At 34.1% G+C, this 23784-nt stretch overlaps 1 protein-coding gene across 1 annotated transcript in view; it reads right to left on the bottom strand.

Annotated features, from left to right (window-relative positions):
* NDUFS4 (NADH:ubiquinone oxidoreductase subunit S4) overlaps positions 1 to 23784 on the bottom strand; it is an 88215-nt gene that overhangs the window by 14842 nt on the left and 49589 nt on the right. Inside the window, exons 3-4 of the mRNA XM_006912452.3 lie at positions 8946 to 9118; positions 4283 to 4356 (exon numbers count right to left, since the gene is read on the bottom strand). Coding sequence (XP_006912514.1) covers positions 4283 to 4356; positions 8946 to 9118 — 247 coding nt within the window. The remainder of the gene's footprint in view (positions 1 to 4282; positions 4357 to 8945; positions 9119 to 23784) is intronic.

The following is a 23784-nucleotide window of genomic DNA, read 5'->3' as shown; positions in this document are numbered from 1 at the left end:
TCATAATCTGGAGAAAATAACATCGTTAAATATACTGTTCAAATTCACCAATATTTATTGAGCACATTAAAAGATGAAGATGCATAGGACTGGGTGTTTCTTTGGTAGGTGCTTATAATCCAGTAGGCAGGATAAAATATTACAGTTTGAGTATAAGGATTATGCCTATTTAACCACTGATCTCCAGAGCCTAGCCACCACTGCTGGCATAACAACAGGGTAATCAACATACTGAATACCAAAAAAGTATAAAGTACAAAACTCTAAGAACTGTAAGAAAGGAACAAATTACTGTGAATGCTGAAAGAAAGAAAGAGCACATCCAGTTGGGGGTGGGGAAGGGAAATAATATAGGGGATCAAGAAGGAGGTAACATTTAAAATGTACTTTGAAGACTAAGTTGGAGTTCATAGGGATAATGATGAATAAGGGAACACAAGTAACGTAGATGGAGGAAAGTACATCTAGCGATAAGGGTAGAATGAGTTAGTTGGGCACAGTAAGATAAAGCTAGGTTAATGCTTTAGTGATTTACTGCTTATGTTGTGAAGAACTTTGAATTATTAGTTGAGGAACATATCTATTAGGTATAGGCCCTGCAAGATGTTTGAATAAAGAGTAATTTTGAATTTATAAAAATATCAGAAAAAAGGGTCTTGGTATTGAGATGGTAAAAATAAGTTTTATACAGGGCTCAGTAAATCTTTTCTGTAAATAAGCAAATAGAAAATATTTTTAGACTTTGGGGATCCTGTGTTCTCTATTACAACTATTCCCGTATAGCTAAAAAGCAGTCATAGGCAATACATAAATGAATGAATATGGCTGCATTCAAACAAAACTTGCTCACCCACTTATAAGTATCTCACCTTGTTAATGTTATTTGACGTCTCTAAAACCTCAGTTGCCTTAAACTATAAAAATGGTGATAATAACTGTTCTTGCTTCATACAGATATATGAGGATTAAATTAGAATAAAAAGTATTCAGTGTAGTAACTAGCTCATAACTTAGTGTTAATGTTAGTTTTTGCGATGATGCTCATTACCCAAGTTTGAAATATAATCTTGTTCCTCAATATAGTGATTCTCTATAATGTCAAGGGAAATGATGCCCACTCCCCTTTTTTAACCATTTAAAAGTAAGAGAAATGAGAAAACTAAGAAGGGAATGAATGAAAGGTGGCTCATTTTCAGAAGAGTCCCCGAGTATACAAATTACCTTTTGTGTGGTAGTATTAATTTAACCTAACCTATTTCTAGGTACTATTGAAAGGCAAACATTTTACTATCAGCAAAGAATCATCTATATCAACAAAAACATTTTTTCCCCTTCTACAGCATATGATGAACAAGGCACTGGTTTAGACAGTAAAGAAATAAAGATATGAGGTGGTCCATGGGCTTAATATCCTTACACCTATAGTTTTGGAGCATTTACACAATCCTACTTCTCATTTCAAAGTAAGGAGCATGTTTATAAAGGCTAAGTATAGTGAAACATGCCTTGTTCAAGCTCTCCTGTGAGGCAGACAATCATGAGAATCCTAGTTACTAGCCTCTTAATCCAACAGTTTTCATATATTAGTGTTTCTGAAATGTTTCTTAATGCCTTAACTTATCAAACATTGGTTCACCCGACCTTCAATAGCACTAGCTCACAACAAAATCTTAGGTGTGGGGGGAGGAGAGGTCCGTTTCTATGCCCCTGCCTTCCCATTACTCACCTATTCAAGAGAGGCAAATTAGAATGGATAGGATGCTAGGTAATTTGAAAAAGATCCTCCACTCCATGATTTTGTACCATTCTATGATGTTTGTCTAGATTTACTGCCATAATAGCTAGAAACAGAATTCATCTATTTAAAGATATATAATGCTAAATGTTAAATAAATGCAGCAGATCACAAGTACTATAGTGAATTCAAGGGTGGGATAGTCACTGAGGACTTTCCCAGGAGATGAAGGTGGCTTCAAATTCTTATTACATTTTAGAAAGTCGGTAATGTCACCAGATATCCATTGTGTAGGTTTTGTGTAGTGACTAAGACAGATATAATTCTTGCCACCTTGTATGTTAAAATTCCTAATCTACTGTGGGCCAACAGTTTCATAAGGAACTAGCCACTAAGTTTTTTCAAGTTATACCGTCTTTGATAACGTTCAGTTTTCTTTCCTGGGGAGATCAGCACCTGATTTCAACAACAGCAGTGGCTAGTTCACACCTGCAATTCACATCACAACTGAAGTCATATAAGGTTCATTCTCAGCTCAAGGCAATCGAGTCCAGGCAGATACAGAAAAACTTTACCTCTCCTTTACCTAAAAGAATTTAGATAGGGGGGCTGACCCATAAAGAGCTATTACCAAAAATAACTTTTATTTGAATGACCTACCTGTAGGGCAGGACAAACATTCCTTCTTATCATTCTGTGAGTTATCCTCCTCCCCTTTGAAGCCCTATCCCATTCCCTAGTTCAGGATAGCATAAAAACCTCAACTGCACACTTGTCTTTGGGTATCATATATTTAATCTGTCTTATGTTAATTTGATTATTAGACCCTATAAGGATAGATAAAAAATTTTTCTTCCACAAGTTTAAAAAAAAACAATGTTAATTTTAAAACAAAATATCTTAAAGACTATGATCACTTTGAGATTATGCAATCAGAAATTTGAAAATTGCCAAGAAAGTGTTAATAAGGAATTATACTTACAAAAAGTTTAGTTTTTAAAAGTCAACTACTAATTGAATTTATGTACTATTATATAGCTATTTATATTCTAAGCACTTTTTTATTAACTCATTCAATTGTCAGTTACCACTATTTATAGGAGAAAATGGAAGTACAAATCATACAAATAGTAAGAGACTCAACATGGATGCAAATCCAGGCAATTATACAATACTAACTTGAGGTAAAAAGCAAATACTTAGATATTAATAATACTAACCTTTAGTGCTTTTACATATATGTCAAATACGTTAAATAACACTAATATTTTACATTTATATATTACCTTATACTAACAGAATATTTAAGTAGACATTATCTTATTCAAATAGACAACTAAATTAGATTCATATTCAATTTGACCAACTAGAACAACAATATTTTAGGGACAAATGTACAATAGTGCATTTAAATCTGAGACAAACAGCAGAAATACCGGATTGAGAGAGGGAGGGGTCAGAATTTGAGTTACCAAGTGTCTACTGTATCAGGTACTGAACTAGGTACACCATAAGTGCTATTATTTCAACAGTGAAAAAAAAAGTTCATTATGAAATTAATCCCAAATCACATATCTTCAAAGTAGAATAATGAGGATTAGAATTCAGACTGGTCTAACTCCAAAGCCTCTCTTCACTACTGTGTTACACAGCTTAACAGTAGAAAATGAGAAAAAAAAAAAAGACATTTTGCACTTTTGTTAAGCTCAACATAAACCAATAGTTAACATGCCGCTTAACAATGGGGATACTTTGAGAAATGTCATTAAGTGATTTCCTTGTGTAAACATCACAAAATGCACTTATACAAACCTAGAAGGTATAGCCTACTACACACCTGGGTTATATGGAATTTGTGTGCCTAAACATAAACACAGAAAAGGTACATTAAAAATACGGTACAAAAGAAAAAGTGGAACACCTGTATAGGGCACTTACCATGAAAAGAGCTTGCAGGACAGGACATTGTTCTGGGTAAGTGAATGAGAAGGACTTGGATGTTACACTATTGTAAACTTTATATGCTTAGGCTACACGAAATTATAAAACAACATGAGACTAAATCAAGCACAGAAGAAAATGATGCAATCAAGAGATGATTGAGAGTGGCTATGATAATAACTATTTTCAAATAACTAAAGAGCTATTAGGTGGAATAACAGACATGGATTTGGCTTGAAGAGCCAAAGAAGAAATTAATAAACAGGTGTCAAAACTGAAAGGTTCAATTAGAGTTTAAAAACCAAATGTTAGTGATTTTGCAGAGGGATTCATAAACAAGGGAGGAGTTAGAAAAGTTTTATTCCATGCCTCTACTTCAAATTAGAGCAGTTTGGCTTTTATGTTATGTGGGCATTCCATTTAAATTTATTTTTTGGAAAGGGCTGTTCTGATGCTGTAAAAACTCTTAAAACCACTGACTGGTTTAGATACATTGAAGAATTTCAACTTAAATTCTATTTCCCTGACTGATTCTGGTTAACATTAAGAACATAAAATTGTATTTTGATTTCATTTGTTAAAGTAAAACAAAAACAGCAAACATACCATTTTTTTCTGCAAAGGCAACTGCGTCTTCTTTAGTACTAAAGGTCAGAACCAAGTTGGACAAGGGATCAGCCCTGTAAGAAACAATTTTTTCCCCAGGATTTAATAAACAATATTTAAAATAAAGTGTAAAATGTTTAGAAAATACAGTTACTATATCAAATAAGTACGCTACTGATGTTTATTTTGAATAAACACTTTTAAACAGTTAACTGTTTGAATATTTTTTTCTGCGTTAAATTTGGGAAATTTTCTGTCAAATTTTAATTGCAAAGGCATTCAGCAATTTTTAGTCTTTAGTAAAATAATTTATTCAACTCTTAAAAGAAAAATTAGTTGAATGAAAAAAAACCCAAGAGGATTCTCAAACTGACCTTATAAATTCAAATTAAGAAAATTACTGATGAGTCCAACTGTCAGTACTATCGTTACCAACCCCCGCCCTCCGCCCCAAAACAGATGGCAACAACACCCACTCTTCATGACCCTTCCATCATTGTGGATAATACTCTTTACATCATTGACATGTAAAGCATGACTACTTAAAGCTCCAAGATCTGATATCTGAGTCCTTCAATTTAAGATAGTGGTAATGTTTACACCTCTACACAGATTCTTTACAAAATACCATATAACTTCAGCAATGTCACTTTTATTACTGTTTATAAAAAGGCAGAGAATTGTTTGCTATAAATGTTTATTATGAATCTCTCAAAAGTAAATATATTATTCTGTTAAATATCATGTAGAAACAGTGGAAGTAAAATACAGAAAAGAGGGTTTGGGAAGTAATTTGGATAGTGGAAAGATACACAGAGAATACATGGGAAGTAGCTCTCAATGAAGTGATGATCCATAAACTGTTGCTGCTGAAGCTCGTGTCATACATTATGTTACTATTCTGGGACTCTGAGATCCCTATGTATTCCTAGCATAACCTTCCTGCCTCGCCCCTCCCCAGACAAAAGAGCTTCACATTAGCTGGCTATATTAGTACTAATAAATGATAATTTTATATTGGTTCCTCCTTTTCAAAGCACGTATAATTTCTCAGTTTATAGTTAAATATACAGAGAACAGAGTTCAACAAATACAATACAGGAATTTGATGAATATTGACATACACATTAGCTTAGGTGAGAATAAGAAACAATACAGAGAAAACTGTAGGAAAAACTCAGGACCCAGGAGCTCTATTTCCTGCAAAGGTGGTACAGCCTTCACTATTATCCTTACTTTGTGAATAATTACATCTGTAGGTTAAATAGTAACACTTCACATCACTAAAGCCACCATCCTTCTAGCCACTCAGTTTCTACCCTTCTCTATCTCCTATATTTTGCAGTTCTTTTTCTAGGTATGTTGTCACCATGACCTTACACCCTTTTTTATTCTTCCTCAAACTGCTATGGTATTTTCCTAACTAATCTTTCTGCCTCCTTTTTGGATGCCCATCCACTCTTCATCATGTTGCTATATTAATCTTAAAGTTCAACTCCCAAACTCCTTCACTGCTCAACTTAAAAACTTTAGTTTCTGCTGTTCACCAATTTCAATCTCCTACCCTGGTGTTTAAGTACCTCTATAATATGATCAGAACCTACTTTCTAGTCTTTTAATTACTCCCCTTCAAAATAAACAATCAAATCAGATTACTAACTGTTCCTCTAAATGTAGCCTGTACGTTCTGAAAGGGACCAAAAAGCTTTACAACCCCGCAAACTGTGCCTTTTGGGATACTAATTTTAAGCTGGTTATTATGAAACAAAAGGCCTAAAGAACCTCTGACCCTACGCCTTTCTGAAGATTCGGAAGGAAAGGCCTGCTCCAGAGAATAAATCTTAGGATGTTTGCCTTAGCCTAATTTCAATTGAGTATAGTGGATGGGAGGGATACAGGCAGGGGCATGGTGGCTGAATCACCCACCCCGAGTCCCATTGCTTCTGGGTTACCTAGCAGGAATTTGCCTGCCATGTTTATTCTACTCTTCCTCAATTACCTGTAAATCACCCATTTTCACTTTTGAAATCTAAGGTCCCCTTTTCCTCCTTTTCTCCTTTGTCAAAAATGACATATGCCCAATTTTGCCTGTCTTTGGAATTTTCAGGCCTATGTGAATTCTCTATGAGCACATATTAAAATTTCATTTTCTCCTGTTATTTTCTCACTATTAACTTATTAGTCCAGCTAGAACTTAGTGGGAGGGGGAAATTTTTTTTCAGTCATTACAGTTCCTACCAGCTCAATCTGTTCCTTCCACTTGAAATATAGAGAGAGGCCATTACCTCAGCATACAGAAGTGCATCCCAATCATTTCTCATGGTTCACACTGAATACCAATACTTTCCAAGAAGTCTTTCATACCCCAACTGTATATTCTCTTTTCAGTGTTTACTAAGTACAATTTGTGCTTATATTTTTGGACTTTATTTGCTCAGTTCTCAATTATTGAGGTTCTAATTTAGGTAAAGGCAGATTTGCCTGCCATTAAAATCAGATTTATCTACCTAAAAATTACATAATAATTATAAACTCTAGATAAGACAGTAAAAAAAAAACAAACCAACAACAACAAAAAACTGTTTGAAGAGACCAGAGTAACCAAAAAGCAGGAAAGGAACTGGAAAAGATTCAACCTTTGAAAGAAGGGACCCACACTGGAGAAAATCAAGGTTTACATAGTTTCATCTCTAAAGCAGCGGTCCCCAACCTTTTTGGCACCAGAGACTGGTGCTCCTATGAGAATCTAATGCCTGATGATCTGAGGTGGAGCTGAGACAGTGATGCTAGTTAGCATTGTGGAGCAACTGCAAATACAGAGGAAGGTTCCATAGCTCCCCAGCTGCTAACTTCTCGCTGTGCGCCCGGTTCCTAACAGGCCACTGACTGGTACTGGCCCGTGGCCTGGGGGTTAGGGACTCATGCTCTAAAGGTACTCTCTAGTTCAAAAAGCTAGAAGCACCAAGAACTCAAGCAGAAAGCTTTAGTCTCATCAGCACAAGGAGTCTGTAAATGGAGTTTAGGATTGCCAATGGAACTGGAAATTTAGGGGTAAAAATAGTGAAAAGGAGGAATCCTCAGAGCAGGTAGCTTTTAAACTACACATGAATAAGCAAGGCTCTAAACAACAGCTGAGAAGGCTGAAGAACTGAGCAGAGATTTCAGCAGCTGTCTCCTTGCTACAGGGGAGAATGAGTTAGGAGCCCCACAGAGTTAGGAGGACTGGGTAAACTCCTGTGCTTTCCGTCAAAACCTCAAAGGCCATGCCTTTTTAAACACTACATTCCAGGACTAAGACCAGGGGTAAAACTGAAACAGACCCACCCTAAGAAAGCATAAAATATATTCTCTACAAGTTCAAGGTCTTATCAGTAATTTAACTGTCTGCTAGAACAAAACTCATCTAATTGCCACTTGCTATTAACTAGATAAGCATAAGAGAATTAATAGGTTTTGATACTTCTTAACATAAATAGGTTTATTACCTGATAAATAACGTTTCAGGGGTTAACTGGCCTATTAACAAGAAGTTATAAGTTCACCAAAAGATATGTACAAGAATCTTCATTTTAGCATTATGCATAATAACCCCCATTGAAAACTAACCAAATGCCATCAATAAAGAGTGCAGTGGATGAATCCAGCATAGAGATGAACACATTAAAATCTCAAGTGACTTAAAGAGTAATAATATTTCAACTACTGGATATGGACAAAGTTGTTCCTTATAAATTTTGTTAGTCTCTACAAATGTGATTTACAACGATGCTCCACATATAACATGAGATATAAAATCCAAATATACAACACACCTAAAAATATTGTGCCTATAGATCATTTTGCTAAATAAAATATTCTATTTAAATAGCAACACAGCCAATATTTTTAACAAAAATTCTCCCAGGTACATTGACAGGAAAAAATGTTAAATATCACACTTTCTAAAGTGAGATAATTTACTGATAACTATCTTCAACTGAAACCTGGACACACAATGTTCTAGGAGTCTTAATAAGAATAATAATTTTCTAGACTGTCTGGCTGTTTTCTCTAGTAGAAGCTTCTTTTATTCAACTAGAGGCAGTTCTGCTATTTACCATTTGGGCCATATTCCATCAAAGAGATTTAGGTCACTGATTTCATTGGTGCCACAAAATTTGTGACCACTTTGTTCCAGTGCAGTATACATTTATTAATCACAAAGCTCAGGAACTTAAAAGTTTCCCTCAAGATAGCTAATATCTAAACTCATCTAGTCTCTTCCCCTTACAAACAAAAAAATACTTTATAAAGAAATTTTTATTTCAAAATAAGTATCACTATTAATACTATTTAAATAGTACATCTTAAGCTAATGTACATAGCTTGGGGAACATGCTAACAGTGCTCACAATGTCAGCCATTTTATCTAGTAAATAATACCCTGAAAAAGACTTCCTATGGTTCATTGTGCTGGACCGCACTTATATGAATATTAAATATATCTTATATTTAAATAAATGTAATATATATCTATATCATAGAACACAGTGATGCCTATACAGTCTCAAAAAGTATTGTGATACTATACATGAAAGAGTTTGAAAGTCAGTATATTTAAAAGGAAAATCTACATAGAGAAGGAAAGCTGAAAACAATATTCAAATGAAACCAAATTACTCACGTCGATGCCCAACCCATCAAAGGATTTTCCCATCGCTCCCTGGTATCAAACTCCATCTTCCATTTCTTCGTGTTGTTTACTCCAGACTGCATGTTATTACGAGCCGGAACAAAGATCCTGACTTTTCTAGTTTTGATATGCTCTTCTGGAACACCAGTTAAAGTAGTGATATCCTACAGAAAAAAAAGCAAACATGTATCTAACAGCCCACATACACTCTACTTTGTTGTTTTTTACATTCATGCAACTTTATTCAGATTTATTTGTAAGTTGAGTTTTGTTAAAAGCTTTCTGGCTTATTTCACTACTCTGCTATTTTACCATATAAACTGCTGTTCTGATATTTGGGAAAAATATGTTGGGGGAGTACGAGGGTACAGTGAAAAAGGGTTCATAAAAAAATTTTAGGACCCTTTTATCCAACAAAGTATTGGTAATTTCTGAAGAGTCTGTTGGTAGAAGAGCTTGCAGTCAACAGACTCTTATTTCATGAGCAAGTATAACTGGTCAGAATAGAAAGAATATAAAGAAATATTAAAAGTAAGGAGATATAAAAAGTGATTAAATTTTAAATTTAAAAAAATCTATTTCCAGTGGTTTCTGTGTCAAACTGATTACGAGGCATTTCAGTTGAAGGCTTGAACCTTTTTGTAAACAATATCAATTAACAACTTTAATTAGCATTTTGATATATCTCTCTTTGGTAAAACCTACTTAAAAAAAGATACATCAAGTCTATTCAATAAGGTAAGCCAAAAAAGTTGCACAATTTTTGCTGAAATGTAAGATAAAAACAATGGTAACTTTCTTGATGCTCTTTGTAATTCTACCCAGTAACAAATGCTCAATTCTACCCAGTAACAATCTGAATGTATGCAATTTTGATGCCTCAGATTAGATATATTTATCAAATTATAGTAGCAGTCAGAACCCAAAATAATGAATTCAGAGTTTAAGTCTCTAGTAACGGGAAATACTTTATCGAAGTAAGATCACATTAGGGTTAACCATATCATTCTTATAAATGAAGCATTTTTAAATCATGATTCACTTAAGTAAATTTTAAATAACTGGTTAAGACTTCCAGTCAATATGGCAGAATAGGGAAACGCTGTTTGTTTTCTATCATAACCATAACAAAATTACAACTATAGAAAAACTATCACGAAGAATCACCTGAAGACTAGAAGTCCTATAACTAAAAATAGAAAGAAGCCACATACTGGTAGGAGGGGCAGAGATATGGAATGGGCAGGTCCCACATCCATGAATTAGGCAATGAATCAGGAGGGGTATCTCGGCTGCAGAGATCCCCCCTGAAGAGCAAGAGGTTCCAGCTCAAGGGCCAGAAAAAGGAATCCCCATAACATCTGGCTATGAAAACCAGCAGAGATTGTACCCCAGTGAGATGGAGGGCTGCTGGAGACACAGGCACTATAGGTGTTAAAGGCCCAAGCACAGAGTCACTCACTCACTCACTTTGGACTTCAGCGTAAAGGCAGCAGGTTGAAAAGCACTAGGTGCATACAGAAAGGAATTAAACTGACAAACTTCAGGCCGAGGGCTGGAGAAGCAAGGGTCAGGACAGCTTGTCTGGACCTGAAGTGCTGGCACAGTGCAGGCAGGTGCCGAATTTGAGCTTTCCATTAACATGGCTCACAATGGTCCTCCTGCCCTGGTGATTACCTGAGATCCCACTCCACCTAACTCACATGCCCAGCCAAACTTCTTCCAGTGGCTCCTCCATAGAAATAGTCTCTTTCAGCTCATGCTACCGAATTTCCTGAAGTCTCAAAGGTCCACAAATCCCAAAGAAGCAGTGACTGGCCTCAGAATGCCCTGTACCTCTTACTAAACTACCCCAAACCCAGCATAAGTGACAACCAGTCTCATTTGCATTGTCACTCCTATAAGGTAGCCCCAAGGTTGGTATAAGCTGCAGCCAGTGTTGGCCTGGAACATAGCTTCAACTAAACAGCCAGAAACCAGGCACAAGAGGTGGCTGGCCTGAGCTCACACTGTGGTGCCCACCAAAGGGTCCCAAGCCAGGCACTAGTGGCAGAGGGCGTCAATTCGTAGCATAGTCACTCCCAAGCACCAACGAGCCCAGTACAAATGGCAACCAAATACAGATCACTCTGTAGATCCCACTATGCAACTCTAAGCTAGGCACAAAAAGCAGCTGACCTTGACCAGTACCAGAGCCCCTCGCAGAAGCAACACATCCAGTGGCCTACCCAACCAGCTCTGGAAACTAAATGCCCAAAGAACAGACTTGACTGACACCAGAGCCCTGCTTATACAGCTCCCGCTCCATAGAGTTAGCCACTGCCCCCACTTCTGCATACTAACAACTTCTCTACTATTGTCATGGCCAGCCCTCACAGCCAGTCATACTGAAGGTCAATCCTACCCACTGATGTAAGGGACACTACTGGAGCACCTGGCTTAGGTAAACAGGGAGACTGAGCCACCAGGCCTCAAGGGACACTTACTACGTAAGGCCAACACTGGGAGACATAGCAGATCTACCTAATAAATAGAAGTACAAGGAGTCAGCCAAAACGAGGAGACAAATATATCGCAAATGAAAGAACAGGACAAAACTCTAGAAGAAGAACTAAATGGAATGGAGAGAAGCAATCTACCAAATAGAGTTAAAAACACTGGTTATAAGGATGCTTAATAAACTTAGGAGAAGAACAGATGATCTTAGAACCTCATAAGAAGATAGAAACCATAAAAAGAACCAGTCAGAAATAAAGAATACAATAACTGAATCAAAGAATACATTAGATGAGATAGAGGATCGAATCAGTGACTGGAGACAAGATAGCAGAAAATACCCAATGGAACAGAAAAAAAAAATTAAAATAAAAAAAATTAGAACTCTGGGACAAGATCCAGTGTACCAACATTTTCATCATAGGGGTACCAGAATGAGAGTGAGCAAGGAATTGAAACCTATTTCAAAAAATAATGACTGAAAACTTCCCTACCCTAGCAAAGAAAATGGACATACAAGTCCAAGAAGTACAGAATCCCAAACAAGATGAACCCAAGGAGGCCCACAGCAAGATGCATCATAATTAAAAATTAAAATGCCGAAGGTGAAAGACAATCTTAAAAGAAGCAAAAAAGGAAAAAAAAAAAAAAAAAAGCAATTAGTTATGTACAAGGGAGCTCAAATAAGACTGTCAGCTGATTCTTCAACATAAACTTAGTAGGCCAGAAGGGACCTGCATGAAATATTCAGAGATAAAAAGAGAAGACATACAACCAAGAAAACTCTACACAGCAAAGCTATCACTTAGAATGGAAGGATAGATTTTCCCAGACAAGAAAGAGGTAAAGGTATTCATCATAACTAAACCACTAACATAAGAAAAGTTAAAGAGGTGTCTTTAAATAGAAAACAAAAGATCAAAAACATGAATAAGAAAATATAAAAAAGCAAAAAAATTTTCACTGACAGAGGCAAACATTAAAAGCAGCAGATCAAACAACTATGAAGCTAGTACAAAGACAAAATTAGGAAGATCGTGTGTAATTATAATGATAAATTAGGGGTACACACAAACATACACGCCAAAGAAGTAAACAATAATGATAAAACATAAACATAGAGAGGGTGAGAAAAACTGTAGTGACTTTACAATGTGTTCGGACTTAAGCAACCATCAACTTAAAATAGACTGCTACAAACATAGCTTGGTATGTATAAAGCACATGGTAACCACAAACCAAAAAACCACCAGAGATATACAATAAAGAAAAAAAAAAAACCCAAAACAAAAACAACACTACAGAAAGTCATTAACACACAAGAGAGAAAAAATAAACAATAAAAAAGAACAAAAACAACCAGAAAACAATAAAATGGCAATACTTACCTATCAATAATTACTTTTAATGAACTAAATGCTCCAATCAAAAGACATAGGGTGACAGAATGAATCAATAAAAATATCCGTAAATATACTGCCTACAAGAAACACTTCAGATTGAAAGACAGATACTGAAAGTAAAGGATGGGGAAAAGCTATTTCTTGCAAATAGAAACCAAAAAAAAAAAAGCTGGGGTAGCAATACTTATATCACATAAAATAGACTTTAAAACAAGGGCTGTAACAAGAGACAAAAAAGGCCATTTAATAATAATTAAAGGGGTCAACTAACCAAGAGAATATAACTCTTGTAAACATTATGCACCTAACGTAGGAAAATCTAAATATATAAAGCAAATATTGACAGACATAAAGAGAGCGATCAACAGTAATACACCCACTGACATCAATGGATAGATCATCCAAACAGAAAAGCAACAAGGCAACAGTAGCTTTAAATGACACCTTAGATCAGATGGACTTCATTGATATTTTTAGGACATTTTACCCAAAAGCAGCAGTGTATACATTCTTTTTAAGTGCATATGAAACACTTTCCAGGACAGACATGTTAGTCCACAAAAAAACCCTCAATAAATCTAAGAAAGCTAAAATTATATCAGGCATCTTCTCCAATCACAATGATACCAATGTATGAAATTAGAAATCAATTACAAGAAGAAAAGTGAAAAATACACAAACACATGGAAGCTAAATAACATGCTACTAAGCAATGAATGGATTGACAACCAGATCAAGGAAGAGATCAAAAGGTACCTTGAGACAAATGAAAATGAAAACACAGCAACCCCAAATCTATGGGACACAGCCAAAGCAGTTCTAGGAGGGAAATGTGTAACAACACAGGCCTATTTCATATATGGCAAACCCACCACTAAGGTCATACTCAACAGTGATAAGCTGAGAGCTTTTTCTTTAAGATCAGGAATGAAACAAGGATGTTCACCTTCACTACTTTTATTCAATATAGTATTAAGTCCTAGCCACAGTAATCAGAGAAAAAATAAAAGGTATCCAAATTGGAAAGGATGAAGTAAAGATGGATATTGTTAAAATATCCATTCTACCCAAAGCGATCCACAGATTCAATCCCTACCAAAGTATCAACGGCATTTTTCACAGAATTAGAACAAATAATGATAAAATTTATATGGAAATACAAATACGTCAAACTGCCAAATCAATCTTAAGAAAGAATAACAAAGATGGAGGTGTCATACTACCTGATATCAAACTATGCCCACAAGGCTAAAGCAATCAAAACAGTATGGTACTAACATAAAAAAAGACACTGTATCAACGGAACAGAATAGAGAGCCCAGAAATAAACTCTTATTTACATGGTCAATTAATCTATGACAAAGAAGACAAAAGCAAATTGAAACCATGAGATATCACCTCAAACCTGTCAGAATGGCTACCATCAATATAACAACAAACAACAAGTATTGGCGAGGATGTGGAAAAAAGGGAATCCTCGTGCACTGGTGTAATTTTATACTAGTGCAGCCACTATGGAAAACAGTATGGAGGTTCTTCAAACAACTAAAAACACAACTACCATATGACCCAGAAATTTCACTTCTGGATATTTATCCAAAAAGACCCAAAGCATCTATTTGAAAAGATATATGCACCCTATGTTCATTGCAGCTTTATTTACTTACAATAGCCAAGATATGGAAGCAACCTAAGTGTTCATTGATAGACGAATGGATAGTGTGTGTGTGTTTGTAATGGAATATTAGTCATAAAAAGGAATGATATCTTGCCATTTGTGACAACATGGATGGACTTAAGTGAAATAAGTCAGATAAAGGCAAATACAATATGAATTCACTTATACGTGGGACTCTAAAATACATAATAAATAAAAAGGAATAAACTGATGGCTGCCAGATGGGAGAGAGATTGAGGGATAGGTGAAAAGAATGAAGGAATTAAGAAGTACAAACTGGTAGTTATAAAAACAGTCATGGTGATGTAAAGTATAACTAGCATAAGGAATATAGGAAATAACATTGTAATAACTATGTATGGTGCCAGGTAGGTAGTAGACTTAACAGGGTGAATACTTTGTAAGACAGATAAATGTCTAATCACTGTGTTGTACACCTGAAACTAATATATTGTATGCCACCTGTAATTGAAAAATAAAAAGATTTAAAAGAAAAGAATTAGTAAAAATAAATGTTGCCAGTACAAAATTATTATGTCTAATTCATGCAGTTTTAAAACAAGATGCTGCACAACAGTAGCAAAATAAATGAATGAACTGCATGAATGGTTAAAAAGAACAGTTAGCAGGAAAATAATTATACCAAATTTGTAGTTCTATTCTAATCAATGTTTTGTATCAATGAATTATTATAAATACTTAGTGCTGCAACATGTACTGGGAAAACACTAAGTGTATTTCTGACTCTTAGTCTTTCTACCCACAGATTAAAAACACAATTCTTTGAAGTTATTTTAGCTGGCTACCAATCTTCTGCTTAATACAATACCAATAATTAGGTGTGGTGACTTTGCCACAATTTGTCTCTTTGGAGAAACTATCTAAATGATCCATGTAAACATTTACACCAATATGCACTTGTTATGTGCCTACATTTTTTTAAAGTTTCTTTTAATATAGGATAAAATAAAAAAAACAAAATGAGTGCAATTGGTACGTACTTTTTAAACGTATGAATGTAAGTTTTAATTGGTAATTTTTAATTGTCAAGTTCAACTTCAAAGAAAAGTAATTTCTGGTATTACACGTTTAATGATTTTCTAAAGCATATTCTTCTAATGAAGAGCTTGAAAGAGAATTAGGTCCTGGGGAGTCCTTGACAGTTATTTCCCTTTGAATTCACTATAGCATTTGCAATCTGTTGTATTTATTATTTAACACTGTATATCTTAATATGTACTACCTCATCAGCTACAGTTGAAACGGGGTATAAACCAACAATATAAATGTGTTACAAAATTAAGGGGTAAGGCATCGTTTCCAAATTCCACAGTAACCCCTCCATTCTGAGCTGAGTTCATAAAAACTGGAACTATAAGTTGGCCACTCTTCAAATTAAGACATAGAAAAGGAAATATTATATTCCTAACACTAGTTATCTCAGGAAACATACTTTTTCTTTATTAAGTGTGATGTATATATGCCAAAGTAATTAATTAAAAAGCCGATAATGCTTTTTAAAAATGGAAATAGTACTTCTTGATTTGTACTATCAAAGTAGAAAGGAATGGAATGATTTTTTAGGAATGAAAACTTCTTTAAAATAAGTAGCTATAAAATGTTGTTAAACCCCTTATATTTTGAACTCTCAACTCCCAGCTTCCAAATTTTATGGCAATTATTTATTGATATCTCCCACCAATTTAAAGCTCATTCAAACAAATGAGTTTCTGAATTTTGTAGCCCAAGTTGTTCTGACGTAGCATCCCTGCATGCGAGGTACTGCAGCTGAACTGAGCTGCTGCCAAAGAGAGAATAAAAAGGTTTGGCAACTCTCACATATTTGACACCTAAAGGGCACTGAAGCTCTAAATTCCTAGTCCCTGTAGGCACACTCTTAGTCTAGACAAACTGATTTCTCACACTTTTAAAATGCATTAAGACACTCTATTGTTATCATTTCATCCACACAGCTTCAGCTAGTGACAGAAGAACCTGTCCTTTAAGCGACATTTCAATGGGCTACAGTTCTCACTCCAAGATTCCACTAAAACAATGTAATACTCGAACTATGAGGCACTATGTTGAACTCTTAACTGTGTCGTCAATGCTTTGCTTTTCCTAAAGTTCTCACTGACTTACCTGTGACTCAACTTTTGCCAAAATTAAAAAATAAACATCTGCAAATAATTTAAATCATACTGAACTAATGATAGTCTCTCTAGATTTCTACTTCTGCATTGCAATAGGGATCATCTGCCATTTTTCTTAACCCTACTCATAAAAGATAGAAATGCTTTGAAGATGTCAATATTGCCTCTTACAGATTTCTCATTTTATTGGTAAAAGATAACTTATAAATAACAATTCATCCATTTTTTTTAGATTACAAAAAGTTAAATCAGATAAGGTATGAGAAGCCTTGAAGTTGGCAACGGAAGAACTTCAAGACCCACCGGTTAATAATTATCTGTAAATTCTAATCAAGTTCCTGTACAGATAATATACACAGATTTACTAAACTTTAAAACATTTAATTTTTAAGCAGTTGGGTCAAACATGAAACCAATATTCCTACTATTAAAGAATGCTCCTATCTTAATAAAGTTTCAGAAATATATGTACGACATGCAATTTAAAAATAGTAATTATGATTCATAGATTAAAGGACACTCAATTAAAAATTTGCTACTGAAAAGATGTATACCATAATTCCAAAGTTCTACTCTTTCAGTACTATCTCTTCTACAATTTTAAATTCTAGTAGAGCTGATATGTGACCTTTCATTTCACAAGTGTAGTTAAATGGAAGAGAAATTTAAAAAATCATAAAGTATTTGCTAGTATATATAAATGAACTTTATTCTTTCAAATACCAATTTCCATTATAAAATATTAGTTTTCCACATAAAAACTGTATGATTCGGTTATCAACTGTCCCATTTATCTTGTGTGAATTCAACTTTTTTTTTTTTTTTTTAACAAAGGAAGCAGGGAACAAGCAATGGGAAGTTGGTGTCAAAATGCAGAAAAACCTCCCAGCAAGCTTCTTGCAACCACCCAGGATTTAGAGTCTTGCTGGCCGCTCTCTTTTCAATACCAGAATTTCACACATTTCAATGACTATTATGACTTCAAAGAATCAAATTTTCATCATTGTCCGTCATCTGCCGGTTGATTTGTATAAAGGAGTTCTTCTGCATGCACTCCAAACAAAAGCCTCCTTACTTTTGTGGCTATATATCAAGTTTAAAAGTTTTGTTTGTGACAGTTGTGTCTTTGGTAAATTAGGGTAACACTGAAGGAGTGCAGCTGCTCTGCAGGAACCTCCTTTTTGGCACCATTTCACTTAAATAAAAACTGAATAATTAGCTTCTGCCTTTATTAAACCACAAAAATGCCACTGGCCTTAGTAATTACTTCCGGTTGCCCCACCCACTTAACCTTAATAGTTTATATACTTGTCATAAAGAGAAATAAATGAAAAAGGTTTTCTCTACTTTAGATGAATTCTTGATAGATATCTCAGTGCTCTCAGAAGAGCCAAAATTTTTACCAGGCCCTTTTGGTAACAAGTTCACTAAATTGCTTGTTGTTGTATATCAATGGTGAAAAGTTTTAATAGAGCACATACTGAAACACTAAGTACAAATATTGCTTTTAGAAGCTTGTTCTACTAAAGGCTATCAGTTACCAATTATGTGTCTAAATTTATTTTAGAGCTAAACTGATCAAAATTTGATGACTGTGTTTATATTCTACCTCAACCATGAAAGATGTTAATAAAGGAAAACCATTTTATTATGTGTAATAAAAACTTCAAGTACCCTACAGATACCTAATACAAGAAATTCATTAAAGGGTCTCATAAATAATGAAGGACATTTTATAAAATAAATTTTATAATTTGAAAAAGGTAGAGTTGGCAGGTAGCATAACCATATTTACTTACCACATAAAAACTTTTAAACACTTCTAAAAAGTTAGTGTCCACAGTGATTCAGATACAATCAAAATTTTTAAAATAAATGAGAAGTGTGCCAGCAGAACCATTTTTGTTTGTAAAGGCAACACACTAATGTGGGAGTCCAGCGAGGTAATGAAACAAGTGTCAGAATGTGAATTCCATTATATTTTGCATGCTGAGCAAAGCTATCGTAGATTCAAAAGTTTTAAATGGAATATTAAGATACATATGGATCATAAAAATGATATTGCTAATCATATAAAGAGTAAAAAACTAAATAATCAGAGATATGTGTCTCAATCTCAAACTATTTTCGTTACTCCTAGATCCTTCTGTGAAGGATAAGGTGGAGCAATGGCTAAATGCAAAAGCCTGAGTCAAAACTGGGTTAGAATCCTAACTCACAACTTTTGGCAAATTAAGACTTCTTCTAATTCATCATATAACGAAATCAATTAAATGGGGTATAAGGAGGACTAAATAATGTATGTAAAGTGCTTATCTTGTATAATAAAAACAATGTGTCATTTATTCAACATATTTTTCAGCATCATGAATTAGACAGTGGACATAATGCTCAACAGTATAGACATGATCTCTATTCTTATGAAAATTACTACTGAACTTTTTAAAAGGTCAGAGTGAACAAGTAACGAAAAGTTGGTATCAAGATGGGGCAAATATTCCACCTTCCTTGAAAAATTTGAGTTAGTAGTTAAAACACAACAAAGAATTTTGTAATTAGCGTAAATTGCTTCAAGTCTGGAAGAGAGAAAAACCTAGCTTTCCTTTTTAAATAAAGGCTAAATATTCCATTTCTTACATATGTAGAAAACACTGAATACAATATATGTTAAATAAATTTGTTTTATTAGGTATATAACCACATACTGAAAAGTCTATGACATTCTTGAAAGTGAAAGAATAAAGTATAATTTACCTTTGTTCATTTTAATTAAAATTGCTAGCTTCTACTAATGCCAAGTTATCTGTGCCAGGGGCCACAGAAGATATAAAGACTTTATTCCTGGATTTAAGAAGACTCTCCCATGGGAGAGTGGGAGTGGTAACTAAATAATCCTACTATGAAACAGAATATTGACTAAGAACAAAGAAATATGAGTCAGATTAAATCTGGAGGAACCCAAGCTCCACTATTTGCTACCTGTGCAGTACTGACAAATTGCTTTAACTCCCTGTATCAGTGTCCTCCTTTAAAAACTGTACAACAAAACCTACATTATGGCACTGTTTGGAAGGATTAAATAGGATATTAAGTAAAATATGAAAAATGCCAGGGTAAGTAAGAGACTGCCTTTAGTTTTAAAGGTAAAACAGTGTCAAAAAAAAAAAAAAAACCTGACCAAAGAGGGAGAGATAATTCTTTCAGAAGACTTAATTTTAAAAGACACTGTTAAAATATTATAAAAATATTAGAGAAATTTAAAAATATATCCATATGCTTAACATCCTAACAACTGCTTTCTTATTTGCATTATTTACCAATAATTATCTATATACATATCCATCTTATATAGTTATATCATTTTACGCTGATTATTTCTAAGTATCACATCACTAACTTTTGGCCATGTAGCTACCCATCTTCATATTTCTTGTTTCAATGGCCTTGTTAATAACCTATTAAATTGATGTGCCACAATTTCTTAGCCGATTCCTTATTATTGAAAAATCAAATTATTTTGTTATTAATGCTTTTTAAGTTTAGATTACTGCAGTGAAAATCTCAGTAACCTAATTCCTTTAAGGTTAGTCAATGAAAGCAGAATTACTTGAGTCAAAGGTTATAAGAATTTCCCTGGTTTCTGATGTGTTATCAAATTGTTTTCTGAATGGGTGGTAAAATTTTATATTGCCACCCACCATGTAGGCCAATTTCCCTTTATTCTCTCAAGGCACAGAAAAATAGGCATATATTAATTGGCTTGAATTTATTTAGTGTGTGTGTTTTCCATACAATACTATAAAGGGGAGGATCATTTTGATTTTTGACTTGTAAATAAAAATACAAAAAATTAACAAATTTCCTCACAATTGACCCAAATGATGTAATGTTACTTTATAAAAGCTGCTACCTGAAGTAACAGGCATGAAAAGGTAATACTCATCTAAAATCTAATTAACTGCTCAAAATAACTCTGGAACATCATATAGATGTACAATTTCTTTGTAATGGTGTGGAAATGGGAAATATTTTCATTATCTTTACTGTACATAGCTGTGGGGGTCCAGAAGAAGATGTGCCTCAGTGATACGCAGATTACTTCTAGCTAAAGGCAAGTTTAGCTTCTGGCTTAAGAGAATATTCTGCCCCTCTCTCTTAACTACCTAGAAATATTTGGATTAGAGGCATTAAAAGATTATCAGAGATAACTCCTTTTGACCTATCTATAGGCTAGGACAAACCTCTATTTACTAAATGTCTGTTCTTCTTATCATCCTGCAATGACCTTTGGAAGTCCCAAAGGCACCTTGCCTCATCCCCAGTTCAGGCTGTCTTATATACCTCAAATCCCTTATTTCTGAACCTCTCAAGTATGCAGGGGCTCCCGTGCACTTGATATTAAATTTGATTTTCTTTTGTCAATCTGCCTCCTGTTGATTTAATTACTTGGCCAGCCAAAAGATTTCTCCATGTCCACATAGTTCTATTTTGAAGTATGATTTGACATATGGCATAGCCAAATTAAGTCTACTAAGCAGTTATTTTATAACTGTATGCTACAATTTTTTAAAATTATATAGAAATAAGTTTTGTTTTCCTAGAATTAGGAAATTTCTTCCATCTTTACAAGGAAATACTTGAAACAATCTTTGTTTTCTAATTTTATAACAACTGAAAGTTACTTTAAAAAAATCATGCTTACCAAATGATCAATTCTGCTTCAATGAAGTATGATTCATTGAAGCATTCTAAAAGTTATTAAGCTAATAAATTTTTTAAACTTACAAGATGTAATAATGATGAACATTTTAATAGCTGAAAAACTTTTTTTCCCCGCTTTTTAATCCTATTTTCTGGATTTTTAAATCACTAAGTGATATTGCTTTATTAGGTCACATAGTAGCTTTTTCAGAAGTTGCAATAATAAAAAAAAATTTGGCCACAAAACACTTGGAACTTATAGAGCATACTGTATTTTGAAAAGATTATTATCCCTTAAACAGTCCACCTTATACCCTGGTAATAAATTACAAGGCTGACATATTCGCAACATACATTAAGAATTATGAAAACAAATGCCAGAGAAATACAAAATAATTGTTGAATAACATCAGGACAAAGGAACTGAAGGTAGATAAACTTCCTAAAATTAAGTGACAGCTTAAGCAATAAATGAAATTAATCAAATCTGGAAAGGAAGCTGAAAAAAAAATAATGGACCCAAAGCTGAATGTTTCTGATTTAATTAAGCAATATTCAAGAGGCAATGGCATGCAAGTCAAACTAGATTTCAAGGAGACACAAAAAAGTATAAAACAATTCCTTGTTAATTTAGCATAAGAATAAAAGTTAAACAACACAATTGAGGTTTGCTTTCTGACTTAAGAACTGATGGTCAGTTAGTTGAAAATATTAGTGAAAATGAGATCACTAAGTAAATACATACAAGTGTGCATGCATGCACACACATACTCACACCTTAAACACTGTATTATAACTCAAAAAACATACATGTACATTCTTTTAATAATTTCTGAGATAAAGCTAGCTCTCTTTCAGTATAGATCAAATGATTAGAATTCCAAGTGTTGTTTCTTCCATAAATTACCAAGCAAAACTATCTACAATTTATAGTGTTTTTAATGTGAAGTGAGAATAAAAAACATTTGTGAAGCCATCTGAGTTCAAATCTGTCTAGAATTTCATGATTTCTATTTACATCATAAATAGAAATTTCACCTCTACCTATTTGACAAATTGTCGGAAATTCACCTTTATTGTCTTTTCAAAGTATTCAATAGAACTGTCATAGAAAGAACTCTTTGTCCCTCATATAGCATTCAGATTGTAGTATTCATTTATTTAACTTTATTTTTTAATTTTTAGTTTTCAATTAGAGTTGACATTCAATATATATTAGTTTCAGGTGAACAGCACAGTGGTGAGACATTTATATAATTACAAAGTGATCCCCATGATTAGACTAGTACCCACCTGGCACTATACATAATTCTTACATTATTGACTATATTCCTTTTGCTATACTTCACATCTCTGTGACTATTTATAACTACCAATTTATACTTCTTAATCCCTTCACCATTTTCACCCATCCCCCCAACCATTCCTCACATCTGGCAATCACCAGTTTGTTCCCTGTATCTATGAATCTGTTTTCATTTTATTTGTTCGTTTATTTTGTTCCTTAGATTCCACATATAAGTGAAATCACATGGTATCTGACTTTCTCTGTCTGATGTAATATCCATTTAAATTATGTAATTACAACGTCAAGTAAAACTGGCATTGAAAGGTGTGGGGAGAAAGCACAACTGAGTTTTGGTAAGCATATGACTCAATTACTGAGAGCTGAAATCCGGCAATACACTAAAATGAAAGCTGAATTAAATCACAGTGTAGTAGTGTCAGGGTGTTAGTATGTTTTATAGAAAGAATTGAGAGAATCAATAACTGAGCAAATCATTACAGTTTGGTTTAAAAAAGTAAAGATTCTTTAACAAAGCCATTATTATAAAAAACCATCACAACATAGCACATGGACTTTCATTGCCAATCTCAATGATAGAGTAACAGATACCAGACTACTGCTCTTGCCATGTAAAACTAGGAAAGTTAGTTTAAGCAACTATTTTCAGATATGGGACAACTGGAAAACAGGCAGCATCATACTATAATCTCTGAAAGAAAGAAAATTCATTACACAGTCCTACAACTGTCCCATCTTTATGCCTAGAGGCACATTCCAGACAAAAGTAGAACCCAAGCAGAACACAGCAGTCTCACTGAGTACAGAAGGTAGGAGGAATCGAGTTCAGGGCTGCTGAGGTGGACTAACATTTGTAAGGCACACTTCTGAAGAGGAACAATCAAGCAAGAAAAAGAAATAAAAGGCATCCAAATTGGAAAGAAAGAAGTAAAATTCTGTTTGCAGATATATAGGATGTCAAACACACAAAACTTATTAAAGCTAATGAACAAGATCAGTAAAGTGGCAGGATAAAAAAAAAATCAACACACAAAAAGCAGTTGTTTCTATGCATTAACAATGAACAATAAAAAAAGGAAATTAAGAAAACATT

Source organism: Pteropus alecto, unplaced genomic scaffold (genome assembly GCF_000325575.1).
Source record: "Pteropus alecto unplaced genomic scaffold, ASM32557v1 scaffold73, whole genome shotgun sequence".
Classification (NCBI taxonomy): domain Eukaryota; kingdom Metazoa; phylum Chordata; class Mammalia; order Chiroptera; family Pteropodidae; genus Pteropus; species Pteropus alecto.
The sequence above is the reverse complement of the archived record's forward strand: the minus strand, read 5'-3'. Positions and strand labels throughout refer to the sequence as shown.